Below are 13,999 nucleotides of genomic sequence, written 5' to 3'. Positions count from 1 at the left end.
GACAGGTGCTCTTTAACCTTTTCTTGCCTTTTTGTGTTTGTAGCAGCTGAACAAAAGGCAGCGGTAATAATAAATATTATTTGTGGCTGTTTGGTACAGGAATGAATGAAGAGAAATATTTTATGGTAATATTAGTATTAGGTAAACTTTTATGTAACACTCCCAGGTGTGCCCTCATCTACCCATCCATCCATAGCCTGGGCACCAATTTTCTCTTCTTTCTACCGCAGCAGACTCACAACATCATCTCAGCCTAGACAAAGTCACCGGCTGGAGTTCACAGATTGTCGGTCATTTGCCACCCCTATTTAATGTACAGCGCTGCGTAATATGTTGGCGCTATATAAATCCTGTTTGTTATTATTATTAATTTTAGTAATAACCTAACAATCAAAAATTTGCCTCCTATTCTGTGCTACTTCCCCCACCACCTAGATTGTAAGCTCTTCGGGTCAGGGTGCTCTCCTCCTCCTGAGTCACTGTCTGTATTAGTCTGTCAGTTGCAACCCCTATTTAATGTACAATGCTGCGTAATATGTTGGTGCTATATAAATATTTTTAATAGGAAAAATATTAATAATAACTATTTAAGATGTATTTCCTTAGAACCACTATTATCCTACAATGGCTACAAACCCGCAACCAGCCCTTCACATTCACCAACTGTACCAATGGCAGCAACCCCAAACTTTTACAATCATGATAAAAAGAAAGTACCCCATCTTTCCTTTCTAAGGTTTCCCATATCAGGACATAACAAAGTAATATTCTGGTCTTTAGTAGGTCTTAAAATTAGTTATATAAAACCTCAGACGAACATGAGCACACAACATATTATACTGAGGGCCTAATTTATTAAAACTCTCCTGGAGAGCATACACATTCATCAGTGAACCTGGGTGATCCAGCAAACCTGGAATGGATTTGTTCCAGGATTCAAAACATTTACTAGCAAATTACTTGGAAGAAATCCATTCCAGGTTTGCTGGATCACCCAGCTTCACTGATGAATGTGTATCCTCTCCAGCCTTGAAGAGCTGTAATAAATCAGGTCTTTACTTTAAAGTCAAATGTAAGGCCATTTGTGCAAATCTTGACCAAAACTGGGTCATGCAACAGGACCACGATCCAAAGCACACCACAAATCTACAACAGAATGGCTGAAAAAGAAAGGAATCAATGTGCTACAATGGTCCAGTCAAAGTCCCGACCTCAACTTGACCGAATTGCTGTGGTTGGATCATAAGAGAACTGACGGAATGGACACAAACCTTCATAAACTGAATGTTGTAAAGAGGAGTCAGCCAAAATTCCTCCACAACAAGCGAAGAGAATTAAAAAGTAATCCGAAAAAATGATGGCTTCAAGTTATTGCTGCTAAATGGACTTTTACAAGCTAATGCATCATGGGGGGTACTTAGTTTTTCACACGGCTTCTTTATTTTGTGAAATGAAAATGCTGCATCCGTGGTGTGTTGTTTTACACCTGAGGTTGGAATTCAATAATTTTAGACAAGGTAATGTTCCAATACCTTATACAACTTTCTATCAGGCGTGATAAGAGCAGTAAATAAACGTGTTTCCAGCAAACACTTCTCTCCTTCCTTGTGAACAATACTTGGCCCGGTGCTGACACTCACACAGGTGCAGATTCTAATGATCTGTGCTTACAATGTTCTCTTCCATCATTGAACCCAACCAGAAAACCATAAATGTTTCATCTCTTCCAAAATTATCTTTCATAAATCTCCAACCAAGCCAAAACTTCCATCCAAGTGTTTACATACCGATTCCTTCCAGAGTCCCGGAATCCTTTGGCGAAGGGGTTCCTATCAATCTTCAGTCTTGTGATCTGGAAGGGAAAGCTCATGGTGACCCAATGGTAATGAATAGTAATGAGAGTAAAAATAAAAATTCCCAATAAACCTGAAATAAATCTCCAATTCTTTGTAAGAAAACTTTCATAAGAGACGGAACGGCAGACCGAAAAAAAAACATAAAAACTCAATTCAATTTTTAATGAATTCAAAGTACATTTGGTGTTTGGAAAGGTTATGGAATGGAAACCAAGGCACAATGGTTCAAACCTTAGAAGATATTGGGTAGGGTAGAGAGATGGAATTAGACAATAGGTACAACCACCCCATTCTCTCCAATCCTGATCATGATGGCCTCCTATGGAAGATTGGCATCACTGATGGTGGTGAGGGTGAGAATAGTTCTGGATTAAAAAGAAGGAACCAACAATGGATGAAGCTTCCAGGTCATTGACCATTAACATTGTCATACAGGGATATTGGAGTTTACTTCCAACATCACTTGAAGAATCTTCGGACCTCGATCATAGTATAGCTTTGTATTTGCTGCCTGGTGGAAGTTGGTCGCATTAAGTTGGGTTTGTTCTTGGAATGTTGGAGACATTTCCTAACTTTCCAAGCTAACTGAGTTGATGAAGTGGCTACAAAACATCTTCAACAATACAAGAACAAAACCAACTGAAGGTGACTAAGTACTGCTAGTTATCTGAGTCTGGTTTGTTAAAGGTCCGCAAGACTGGAGAAGATAATGAGAGAACCTGAGGGATTCAGCAAAACTGAAATGGTTTTCTTAAAACCTATTTGTTATTAGTTGGCCAATGATTTCACTCTTGAACCAGATCCATTCCAGTTTTGCTGGATCCCCCAGGTTCTCCTATCATAGTCCATCTTCTCCAGTCTTGGTCTGGCCCCATAGACCTGGACAAATGGGAACCTTTACAGCCATTGTATTTCGTGTGATTTTTGCCTTTATGACTCCTTTATCCCAAGGCTTACTAGTTGGATGTGACCCCAGTAATGTAGAATTTCTTTAGCTGTCCCTGCTATAACCCCTGATGGTGCTAGGATTGGCCAGGGTTTGATAAGCCGGAAGGATTTCCAGGGTCCCATCCTCTTCCAGCTGTTTTAGAGATGTCCGAGGTGTAAAATCCAGCTAACAAGCCAGACGGTGAACATCTTTTGGTCTTATTGGCAAACATTTAATATTCTGTTATAAAACTATCACAAACCACATTTAGATTTTATTGGAGAATAGATATGATTTTTAGGCACAAAGATGAAAGCAGAACGCAGAGTGTAAAATGTCATTAAATGTTCGGCTTTCATCGAGAACCACCGGTCCCACCATCAGCCCAGGACGGAGCCTTCCCAGAATCATCGCCCCTCACCTACATTTATCTTCCATCTGCTTTACATAATGCTGCAAACAAGGAAAATAATAAAACAGATTTGGCCCAGATATCCAGAATCTGATGTTTTATATGAAGGGATGGAGAAAACAGAGAGAAAAAAGGAAAATATACAGAGATGGGGCAAGAGAAATATATCAGCATAAAATACATCTAAAATACAATATAAATGTGTAATATACGAGGAGGGGAAACAAGGACAGGAGGGGATTGATGGGTGCTAGGATAAGCTCAGCACTAGCTCAACCAGGCTTCTTTCACACTCCTTCTTTATACTCAGATATACTTATTTCATCTCCCCATCAGCCTCCCCTTAATTCAATCTACCCCCCAGCCCTCCCTTCATTAAATCGGCTCTCCAGCATGCCCTGCACTTAATCTTCCCCCCAGCCTCTGCTTTATTTAGTCTGTCCTCTCTTCTTCCCTCCATTGAAACTGCCCTTTGCCCTCCCTTCATTAAATCTGCCCTCCAGCCTCCCCTTCAGTCTTGCACCAGATCCTCTTCTGGGCTGATCTTGCTAATTGAATTGATTTCACCGAACTTTGGGAGCTTCTCATACATTAGAAGCTGCAACAAATCAGATAGAGCCCGCCTCATTTCCTGGCTGAAGGACGTCCCACTCTGACTGTCCCTGGCCCCGCCTCTTCCACTCGCTGGATTTCAGTTTTATCAATCATGGAGGCACAGAAACACATGTGGTTATTACCCAGGGTGGTCTATATGCAAATAAATCCTATCCAGACACGCCTACTTCTCTAGACATCCTATCAAGGCAATTTGATATTTGCATAACTCCTCCCGTGCTTATATCATTATTAGCAGATCAAACTTCTGATTTCTGATTGTTATTTCTGAGAATATTCAATAATAAAATGAGAAAGCTTGCGGCACCTGGATGGTGGGACTCAACTATGGCAACGCAGATGGGAGGAAAGGTTGGAATAGGGAAAAGGGGTCCCTACACCACCTTCCATTGAAAGAGAAGAGCCAATCCAACCAATCAGGGATAGGCCAGCCCACCAATCAGCTCCTCACCTGCTGGTTCTGGTAGGCGGTCACCGTCGTGAACACAGTTTCGGGGAAGCTGAAGGTCTTCACTCCTTCTCCGGTGGGGACAGGCTTGGTCGGTGACAACTCGCTGCTGAAATCTTTGCGGATGACGTGGACACGGGGCTGATACTTGTGCATGGAGTGCAGGATTATCTGTAACCACATACACGGAGTCATGGCATTACTCCCTGTATCCAAACACAGACCAGTGGAGGATTAAGAGGCATGCAGTGTCGCAATGAACGCAAAACGCTAATAAGAATCGTCATACCAAGGCAGCCAATAGAAATCAACGTTTCCTGACGATGGTGGTCGGCTATGGAGGTGGAACCTACCTATCAAAGCCGAATACAGAAATTCTGAACTCCGGGCGGACAATAAAGATGTCCCATATTGCAGCTATGAGTCCTTAGATGTGGTGGCTGCATTGGTTTTTATTTGGGGGGGTTAGGAGCATTTTCCGCAAGAACAGAACAATCTCAGAGTTGGCCATTTGTGTTGTAGCGCATGAAACATGCTGATAGGGCCAGAGATGTTTGCCCGGAGTTCAGAATATTTTGTTACAACTTTCTATAATATTACAAGAGTGTAATTATGTCATTTCACCTTTACTTGATGTTTAACCCCAAAATAATTCCCCTCCCCCTTCTCCCCCATGACACACATTCAGAGGTGCAATATGGACTTACATGTCCCTGATCATCCAGCTCGTTGTTGGTAAGTTTGAGTTTATCGAAGCTGACCACCTGTCTCATCCAGGTGTCCCCGGAGGCCAGAGAGTCGGGGTGAATGTACACGCGCGGGGGGACGGGCGAGTCGGCATTCCCAGCCACCATCCACTTGGAGCTGTGATAGACATACCTGAGAGGGGAGGAGACAGAGGTTATCACGGTGAATATTAGATGTATGATAGATCCGGGGAATAATCGATAATCAATGTTTATTGTGTTACTGGGTGAAAAACAGAAACCAACAATGGCAGCAATAAATTTCACACCAGAAATCTGTCCAATAGGACTTGGATGGGAGCTTTTCTGAGCTTGGAATCTGCTGCGTAGATGGATGATTGTATTACCTGTATCTCTTGTTGTCCACAGGTACGATGTCCATGGCGATGTAATACTGCTGGTGGGGGTCCAATCCGGAGATCTTTACCCTCATAGCCGGGAACATCCTCCTAGGGGACGGGAAGAAAGGAATGGAATTAGGACAACCCAAATCATCCAATCACAAACACAAATTAGGGCTGCTATCAGAGGGGACAAGGGGTACCTCTGTACCTGGCCCCGATCAGAAGAACTTGACTTGGGGTTCAGGAAGTTTACCTAGTATGGAGCCAAGAAATTGTTGATGGCCACTGGTTTTGGACATCTGATCATCACATGAGAGGTTTGGGTTGACGTCGAGCTTCCACTGTTCCATGTTTACTAATTCCTGGAACTTTAATGGACTCTTCCAGGATCCAATATATTTGTCACATTCACCATTTTCTCTTTAGTGTGAATGTTCTCAGAATATGTTGTAGTAGTTAAAGAAACAGCAATCAATGCAACTAAATCTGAGAATTTTCACTCAGAACAAAGATACCCTCAGAGATCACTGGATGCTTTGGTGGAAGACTCCTCTCCAACAGACCTCCCATTGACTTCAGTGAGGTTTAGTGGGGATGTGCCCAAGGTAAGTTCATAAGTGAAAGTTCCTTGAAGTTTGCCAAGCTCTTCATCAACCCAACCTGGGCACATTCACCTATCTCTAATCATTGCACCCAAATTAGTTTTCTGGGCATCCCATTGCAAAAACATGGTCATTATTATGGTGCTGACCCTCCCATGGACATTATTATGGAGTTGCTCCCCTCATGTCTAATCATTTGAAGCTGCCCTGTGGCTATAACATCCTCCACTTTTCTGGGACAGCTATACAAAAGAATTTAGAGGGTATCTGTGGAGATTTACCGCCATATGTGAGGTCAGGTACCGATGTTGAAGACCTGGCTCACCATTCCAATTCATCCCAGAGTTCTATGCACGACATTCGAGTTCCTCCACTCCAAGCTGGTGACGCCATGTCTTTATGGAGCTGGCTTTGTACCCCGGGGCACAGTCATGGAGGGAACAGAAAAGGGTCTTCACCAAACTGTGACCACAAGGCTGGAGGAGGCCAATGGCCTACAAGGTCTCAAGTTTGACCCTTGATTAGAAACATGTGAACCAAACCATGAGAGTCCTCGGACTTTTGACCATTGGGACCAGATTTGTCTACAATGGCTTTGTGTGATGGAGAATTAAGAAGATCATTCACTGGGACAACTGGTCTCCATCATTTGGGGAGGTGTCCTCCATACATCTGGCCATATAGAAAGGTGTGATGTTCAGGTGAGAAGCCCCGGCTCACCATTCCAGATCACTTAAATCTGTTCAGTAGAGTTGAGGTCAGGACTCTCGAGTTCCTCCACATCAAACAGGTGACCCCATGCCTTTATGGAGGGGGCTTTGTACCCTGGGGCATAGTCATGGGGAAACAGAAAAGGGTCTTCACCAAACTGTGACCACAAGGCTGGAAGAGCACAATTGTGTACAATGTCTTTGTATGGTGGGGCATTACTAGGACCCTTCTCTAGGGACACCCGAACTCCATCATTGGAGGTAGGGGGTTCACATACTGTAATTTTAGCCATATAATTGATGAGATATTAGATCATTTTTTTTCAAGTAATGTATTTTATTATTTTGAGGGCAGACTCAGTTTGCTTCGATTTGCTATAGTTCAGTGAACCAATGATAGCAAACCAATCACTTCTGTCCCCACAATCACACCAGAGGAGCTTACACTCTAATGCCCTCCCTCACCCCCCCCCCCCCCCCCTACTCAGTCTACATAGACAGAGCTCCGACATATACCATAGTGCTGTACAGAGAATGAAAGTGTACATTTATAATGGGGAATTAGGGGAACAAACTGCTGGGCCATACTTGCAGCCACATAGTTAGTAGGCGGGGGGAGCTATACTGCTAATGGAAATAGCTGGAAGTGTTCCTATTGGCTGGTTGGGATGTCACCGATGCCCATAAACCACAATTTATAAGGTGTTTGGCAAGGAAAACATTCTATCCCAACTGCTATGATGCCCACTATTTAACATAATCTTGGTAATCAGTAAACACCGAAAGAACTCAAGTTGTGGTAAATTTGGACATCACCACAATTTATTACATTTTATTATTAATATTATTATTAATATTGTTATATTATTATTTTATTATATTATCATACACTTTAATGACCCACCCAGAGCCTCCAGACCAGATGCGGGTGATCGCCAGCTCCCATCCAGGGCAGGTTAATGTGGTTATATAAACATGGTAATTTATTTACAGACCTCTGACCCCGCTGGGTAATTAACCCGCCAGGCACACAATGGGGATTAGTCTTTTATGTCTCCCAGACTTTCAGATGATCAACTTTCTGCATTCCGCTTTCCGAGCCATTTCCCTACTTACCAAACAAATGACACATTTATAAAACCGATCACAGATCTCAGAATATTGGAAAAAAGTGCACAAAATTCAAACAAAGACTTCTATATGAAATAACACATTGGGCCGATTTCAACATTCAGCTTTTTGGTCATACTGCCGGCCGGTCTCCCACATTTTTGGGTCATGTGTGGCATTGTGCAACTTTCATGGAATGAATGCAACAGAGAGGGACCTGCGCACTCCATGTGGAAGCAGCGGTCTCTCTGCAGAGGTCTGACACCCCTAAATGTGCAGAAAGATGGGGGAGCAAATCCAGGCAGGAAATGATTGGCGCTGACGGAAGGCTGCTGTAGGTGTAGCCACCATGGCACCTACCTGCCCGCTTTGGTGATGATCATCTCGGTGCCGATGTCGTGGAATCTCTTCCAGAGGTCGGCACATTGTAACTCCACTTGGATCTCATCCATAGAGGACACAGACAGCGTCTGAGGATCGGGCACACGAGGGGGAGCCAAATCCGGGCAGGATTCATAGGAGCAGGACGTCCTCTCCGCCAGGACCTCGGTGTCGGAGCTGGTGCTGTGCTCAGAATCTGCTGGGGGAACACAAACAGTCAGATCAAAGTCTGCAGACGATTCAGATAGAAATGTGACAAAAATAAAATCTCAGTCTATGGATACACAGAACATTTTCTAGTTTCATCTGACAATAATGTTTGGTGAGATTCCCCTGTGATTTGCAGGAATGATGGATTCCCTCATTTGAGATTTGCTCAGGTGTTTGACCTTGCTATTCAGGAACCAAAGGATTTGGTGAACCACATAGCGGTTCCTCTAGAACAGGAGTGTCAAACTCTGGCCCGGGGGCCAAATCTGGCCCACAATATCCATTTTTTGGCCCCCAAAGGGTCCTGTTTTTTCGGTCCCTAAATATGAATTGCAGCTGGCTGCCGCTGCATTGCAATAGTGCCGCTACTACAATTTCCGGCATTTAATGAGAAGGAAAAACGTCCTTAATTTTTTCAATAAACTTCAAGTTTGGCCCCCTACTTTGTCTAAGTTTTTAATTTTGGCCCTCTGTGTATTTGAGTTTGACACCCCTGCTCTAGAACAACAAAAGGTCGGAATCTGCAACAAAGTTTTTTAAATTCCCACTGATCGCCCCAGAGGTTTGGGAAGTTTCTTGCTAAATGTGGAGTTATTCCTTAAACTCCGCCATTAGCCGCATTTTTGGCCTTCCCATTGCTGCTAAAATGAGCGTGAAACCTCCAGTGAACTCTCACCCCCCCCTCCCCCCCACAATGAGTATTTTTCTGTTTGGACAATGAAACAATTAACTTTCTAAGTTTATCCAAACGAGTAAATAAGATCTGCGCGTCCAACAATCCGACATCTGGAAGCATTCAGGGTGAGGCGCTCGTTCATCGCTCGCGCTGCGCCTTCCAATTAACCCAATTTTAGCTCTAATTCCTTCTCATGGTGTCACTTTCCCCCCAATACAGGCATTTGTCACCCGAGGTGCCGCAGGAAAATGTTGTGAGAGCTTCCGTCAGTGCTGGTGGGAGCCGTAACACTGGTGTCACCATTCTACACGCCGCACTATGGTATATGAAGGTGATACAGACAGGACGGTACTGCCAGAGGACTAACTTCCTGATGTCTCCTATAATTACATTTTTGGTGCCTGGACCAAGCACTGTGTAGTCACACAAAGTCACATGACCACACTAATATTTTCACCCGTTTGATTATATTAGGTGACAGTTACAGGCTCCGGGTGAATTGTCTGTCAAGGAGAATAGTCTGGAGATTCACTGTGTCCTCCACCTTGACTGAATATGATAAGAACCAATATGGCGCACAGCTACCAACTAACTGAGAATCAATATGGGGCACAGCCAACAATATACCAAGAACTCATGGAGCAGAGGTGAAAGGGTTAACACGGTGCCCTCTCCTGCTGGGATTGTGTGTGAGACACCCGCCCTCTGCAGGACAGAATGAGGTACTGCATGGCCGGCCCATGACTGCTGCAGACTGACCACTGAAAGTGTTGTAACCTCTGGAAGTGCAGCAAGCATTGGACTACCATACATTGCTACTTATATCTATATTTATAACTATGAGCGGAGTGGTTATTAGTTTGTGCAGACTAACATTTGGTACCCCTTTTCTGCAGTTCTGGACAATTTCGCACCAACACATTTTATTTGCAACAGTTCTAAATTGAAAACACATACACCTATTTAATGTACAGCGCTGCTTATAATGTTGGCGCTATATAAATCCTGTTATTTATCATTATTATTAAAATTAATAATAATAATAATGTAATACTGCCTGAGTGGAGCCCCCACCTGGTCATCACTAACAACACCTCCCATTGGCTGCACCTGATCAGTCCAGGCTCCATTACAACCAACCAGAATCCCTGGGCCATATCTTGCCCCGCCTCCTCTGATTCACTGCATCAAACCATTGGCCCATTTTTATGATGGGCAGCCGTACTGACCAATGCTGCCACAGAACTGGGGAGGGGCAGCCAAGAAGCTCACTCAGTGTTTGCATACCAGAGGGCCATCAAAGTACATTAGAAGCCAAAATACTAGAATGGGGAAGACAGGGGGCCCTGTCGGGTTTTTATTTATGACTGTGGCCCTGGTGTGAAGATTCACTCTCCGTATTTGTCCTGGTGGTCATTAACACTCGGACTGAATCTGATACAAAAGTTGACCATGCACTACATACAAAGTTTGCTGCATAATTTTGCTGCCCCCCCCCTCTCAATAAAATGCTGGGGGGGGGAGGGGGTGTTATACTCACCTATAATAGTGCGGGGATCTCAGGGAATGCTTAGATCTCCTATTGTGTGATACTTCCCCCACCTCTTAGATTGTAAGCTCTTCAGGACAGTGTCCTCTCCTCCTCCTGTGTCACTGTCTGTATTAGTTTGTCATTTGCAAACCCTATTTAATGTACAGCGCTACGTAATATGTTGGCGCTATATAAATGCTGTTTCCTATTATTAATATGATTATTAGTAATATTAATAATAATCTCATTAGAAGGCAGCACTTTGGGGTGAATAACAGGTAGATCTGTATGCATTGACCCCTAAAAACATGGAAAAACACCAAGGAGCTGTCCAGAAGAGCTAACAATCTAGAACTGATCCTACAGACACAGGACTATGTCTTTCTGCTTCCAGGGCCCCATCCATGACAGACAGGGCCAGCTGCTGCTAAGTGGCCCCTCCTGGCACCCCGGGGTGTCTATTATTATCATTATCATTATTATTATTATTATCATTATTAATATTATTATTATCATTATCATTATTATTATCATTATCATTATTATTATTATTATTATTATTATTAATATGCCCATTTCCCTGCCTGATTGCTACATGTGCAGCTTGGTGAATAATGTCGGGGTGTGCCGGGTATCTCAGCATTCCCGGGGGTGCAGGGACTGAAAGTCAATCAATGGCCAAAGAAAAAGGAGAAAGAGACAGGTGAGTGCAATAACATATCAGGCAGGTAAGGGTCATTTTATTGCAGAGGGGACATCACCTGTTACATTCTGCAATATTCTGCCTTGTGGCAATTTTATTTTATTTATTTTTAGAGTTTGTCTCCAGTTTAAATTCCATTTATCCATCCATTTATTTATCCATTCCCGATGGTTGTTCCATGAAGCTGCTTTGTGCCGCACTGCGCCGGTTTTGTATAAAGCCTTTCCAAGACCCAAAACTCGTTCTTTGCACTTCTCATCGAAAACTCTGAAATTCCTTAACACCATTCCCTATTCTTCACCACTCATATAGAAATCATTCCAATACAAAGTGCACAAATATTTGTTTTACAATCCCTGGGGACAAAGGTTACAGTGTATTTAAAGCAAGACTTTATTTTTACATTTTGGGTGAAAGGTTAGACCCCCTGTCAGACCCCTGTCCTGCTGTCTGTGGCTGAAGAAATTCACTCTGGTGACCACAATTATAATCCCTTCCGGACACCTTGTTTCTTCATTCCATATCCCTGCGCCCATTATGAGCGGCTCCCAGCATCAAACCTTCAATGTGCAGAGCGGTACATCCCATCCAAATAACTGTAAATAAACTTTTTACAGTGTTAGGAAAAAACTTTCAAAAAATTGGTGAAAATGAAAACTGACCGGGCAGAGGGGGAGGCCAGCGCAACGAGAAATATATTACATGAAGATTCACATTTTATCATTGTAAGAATTCTCATAAAATTTAAATTGAAAATATTTAATATATATAAAATATTAATAATAATTATAATATAGAGTATTAGGAAAATATTTAAATATTGCTTTAAATCCTAATTCGCTAAATAAAGGAATTAAAAGGAAATAATTTTAATTTGATGACACAGATGATGTAAAATGTTTCAAACTGCATGGAAATAAACATGAAATGGCCCATTGATCAGATCTAAATATTGCAAACCCTCTGATCTGCGTTACTTGTAACCTTCTCCTCACTCTGAGGTTGCAGTCAGGTCTCCGTACTCCCATATAATAAATACATTTGGGACGCGCAGGCTCATGAAATCCACAAAGTATGGGATTGTGCTACGGTGAATTTACTGAAGTCGGTCACCTCTTAGTCATTACTCCTTTTCCATCTCCCATAACTATTAAGGATCAGTAAAATGAGTTTTATTTTTTTTTTTTCACATTATTTTTTTTTGGACTTTTATAAATGCTTTCACCTATGATTCACCCAACTTCATTTCATTTTCCAAAATTCCCACGCTGTATTTATTAGAAAATTAGAAAAGTTGATTCACATTTTGCAATGGAATCAATTGTGATAAATTTGTAGATTTTAAGTCTTGAAATGCATCATAAACACAAGATCCAATTAATATTCATTATTATATATCAAATATTTCTATTTCATTTTAGTGAACTATTTTTATCATTTTAGATTTACTTAGCAAATGTTTATATTCTGATGTATTTCTTCATCTACATATCTGAAATCTAGTAATGTCTAGCTATGTTGTGCTGATAAAACCCTTAGAAGTTGTTTAGCAGATAGGGCAACCATTGACATGTTCTGTTATCACTCAATAAGCTTCAATTCAAACATTCACTACAGAAGGGTGGTGAAAAACAAACTTCAGTCACACCAGAGATCGGGGTTTGCACCAACTCCCCACTACAATAATCTTTGTACATAAGACTTAAGAGAACGTCATTGCAGCCATCCAGTGATTGGTGCCAGGCTTTGTAATGAGGGAGAAAATTTGGGACTTTTCAAAATTACTCGAAACTTGGGGGCTCGTCCGGGATCATTGAGAACCTTCCGTACCATCTACCAATGTGTAATGTGAATTTAGTTTTTTTTTATTATTGTTTTTAAGTAGAAAGTTTGGTTTTATTGAACATTTCCTGATGGCTTTTGAAAAATGTAATACATTTAATTTAGCCAATTAATGTGTCAGTAACTAACATAACGCAACTCTTCATGTAATACTATTAGATTACATTCAATTGCTTTGGATTTGATTGCAAAATAAAACGACATAAAAATAAATACAAAAAAATTGTGCAGGTGCTACAGATATATTCAAATTTTATAACATTTTAGTTCAGTCGTGCTGAAAATGTTTTACTTTATTTTATATGGATCTCATGATGAGACATCTCCCGGTTTTATTATTTGGGCTGATCATACGAGACGATTGGCAAATGGTGATCACCAGGTCCTGTCTACTAACATGGAGCTCTTATGGAGGGAGAACAAGGCTCAGCTGTGTTTTTGTATTTTTAAGTCGCCCCCGTTACCTCGGCTGAAATTCACAGCTTCCAGTTCTGAGCATTGGGACCACAGACTGTCTGAAAGAATCCTCAAACACCAAACAGAAGAGGAGCTGAAGGGAAATGGCCGATCTGACTCATCAAATGATTCCGCAGATGGCTTTGAACTTGACCTGGAGCTTCCAGCCGCAAAAAACAAACTTATTAACCATTTATAATTTTTTCCTGCAATAACCTTTTGTGCAGAGGATATTGGCCAACAAACAGTTAATCCAAGGACTATTAACCCTTCCTAAACCACCGATCACAGCCGGCCAGTAAATGGATCACTGATGTGTCTAAGAGCTAATAAATAGAGTTTTCTATGAAATTAAAAGTGGTGAAAATTAGGACAATTTACCAAAAAGTATCGGCGTCAAAGGGTAAATTAGGGTGATTTTTTTTTTTT

General features: G+C 41.9%; 1 protein-coding gene across 3 annotated transcripts in view; it reads right to left on the bottom strand.

Moving 5' to 3' along the window:
* The window catches only part of TBX15 (T-box transcription factor 15), a 45,630-nt gene that overhangs the window by 12,163 nt on the left and 19,468 nt on the right, over window positions 1–13,999 (bottom strand). For 2 of the 3 annotated variants that reach the window (XM_072398478.1, XM_072398477.1), the window contains exons 2-6: window positions 8,132–8,348; window positions 5,353–5,454; window positions 4,967–5,138; window positions 4,263–4,430; window positions 1,788–1,852 (exon numbers count right to left, since the gene is read on the bottom strand). In XM_072398478.1, the coding sequence (XP_072254579.1) occupies window positions 1,788–1,852; window positions 4,263–4,430; window positions 4,967–5,138; window positions 5,353–5,454; window positions 8,132–8,348 (724 nt within the window). Of the gene's footprint in view, window positions 1–1,787; window positions 1,853–4,262; window positions 4,431–4,966; window positions 5,139–5,352; window positions 5,455–8,131; window positions 8,352–13,999 lie in introns of all 3 variants that reach the window. The other variant, XM_072398476.1, reaches the window with a different exon arrangement.

This window comes from Pyxicephalus adspersus, chromosome 1 (genome assembly GCF_032062135.1).
Source record: "Pyxicephalus adspersus chromosome 1, UCB_Pads_2.0, whole genome shotgun sequence".
Classification (NCBI taxonomy): Eukaryota; Metazoa; Chordata; class Amphibia; order Anura; family Pyxicephalidae; genus Pyxicephalus; species Pyxicephalus adspersus.
The sequence above is the reverse complement of the archived record's forward strand: the minus strand, read 5'-3'. Positions and strand labels throughout refer to the sequence as shown.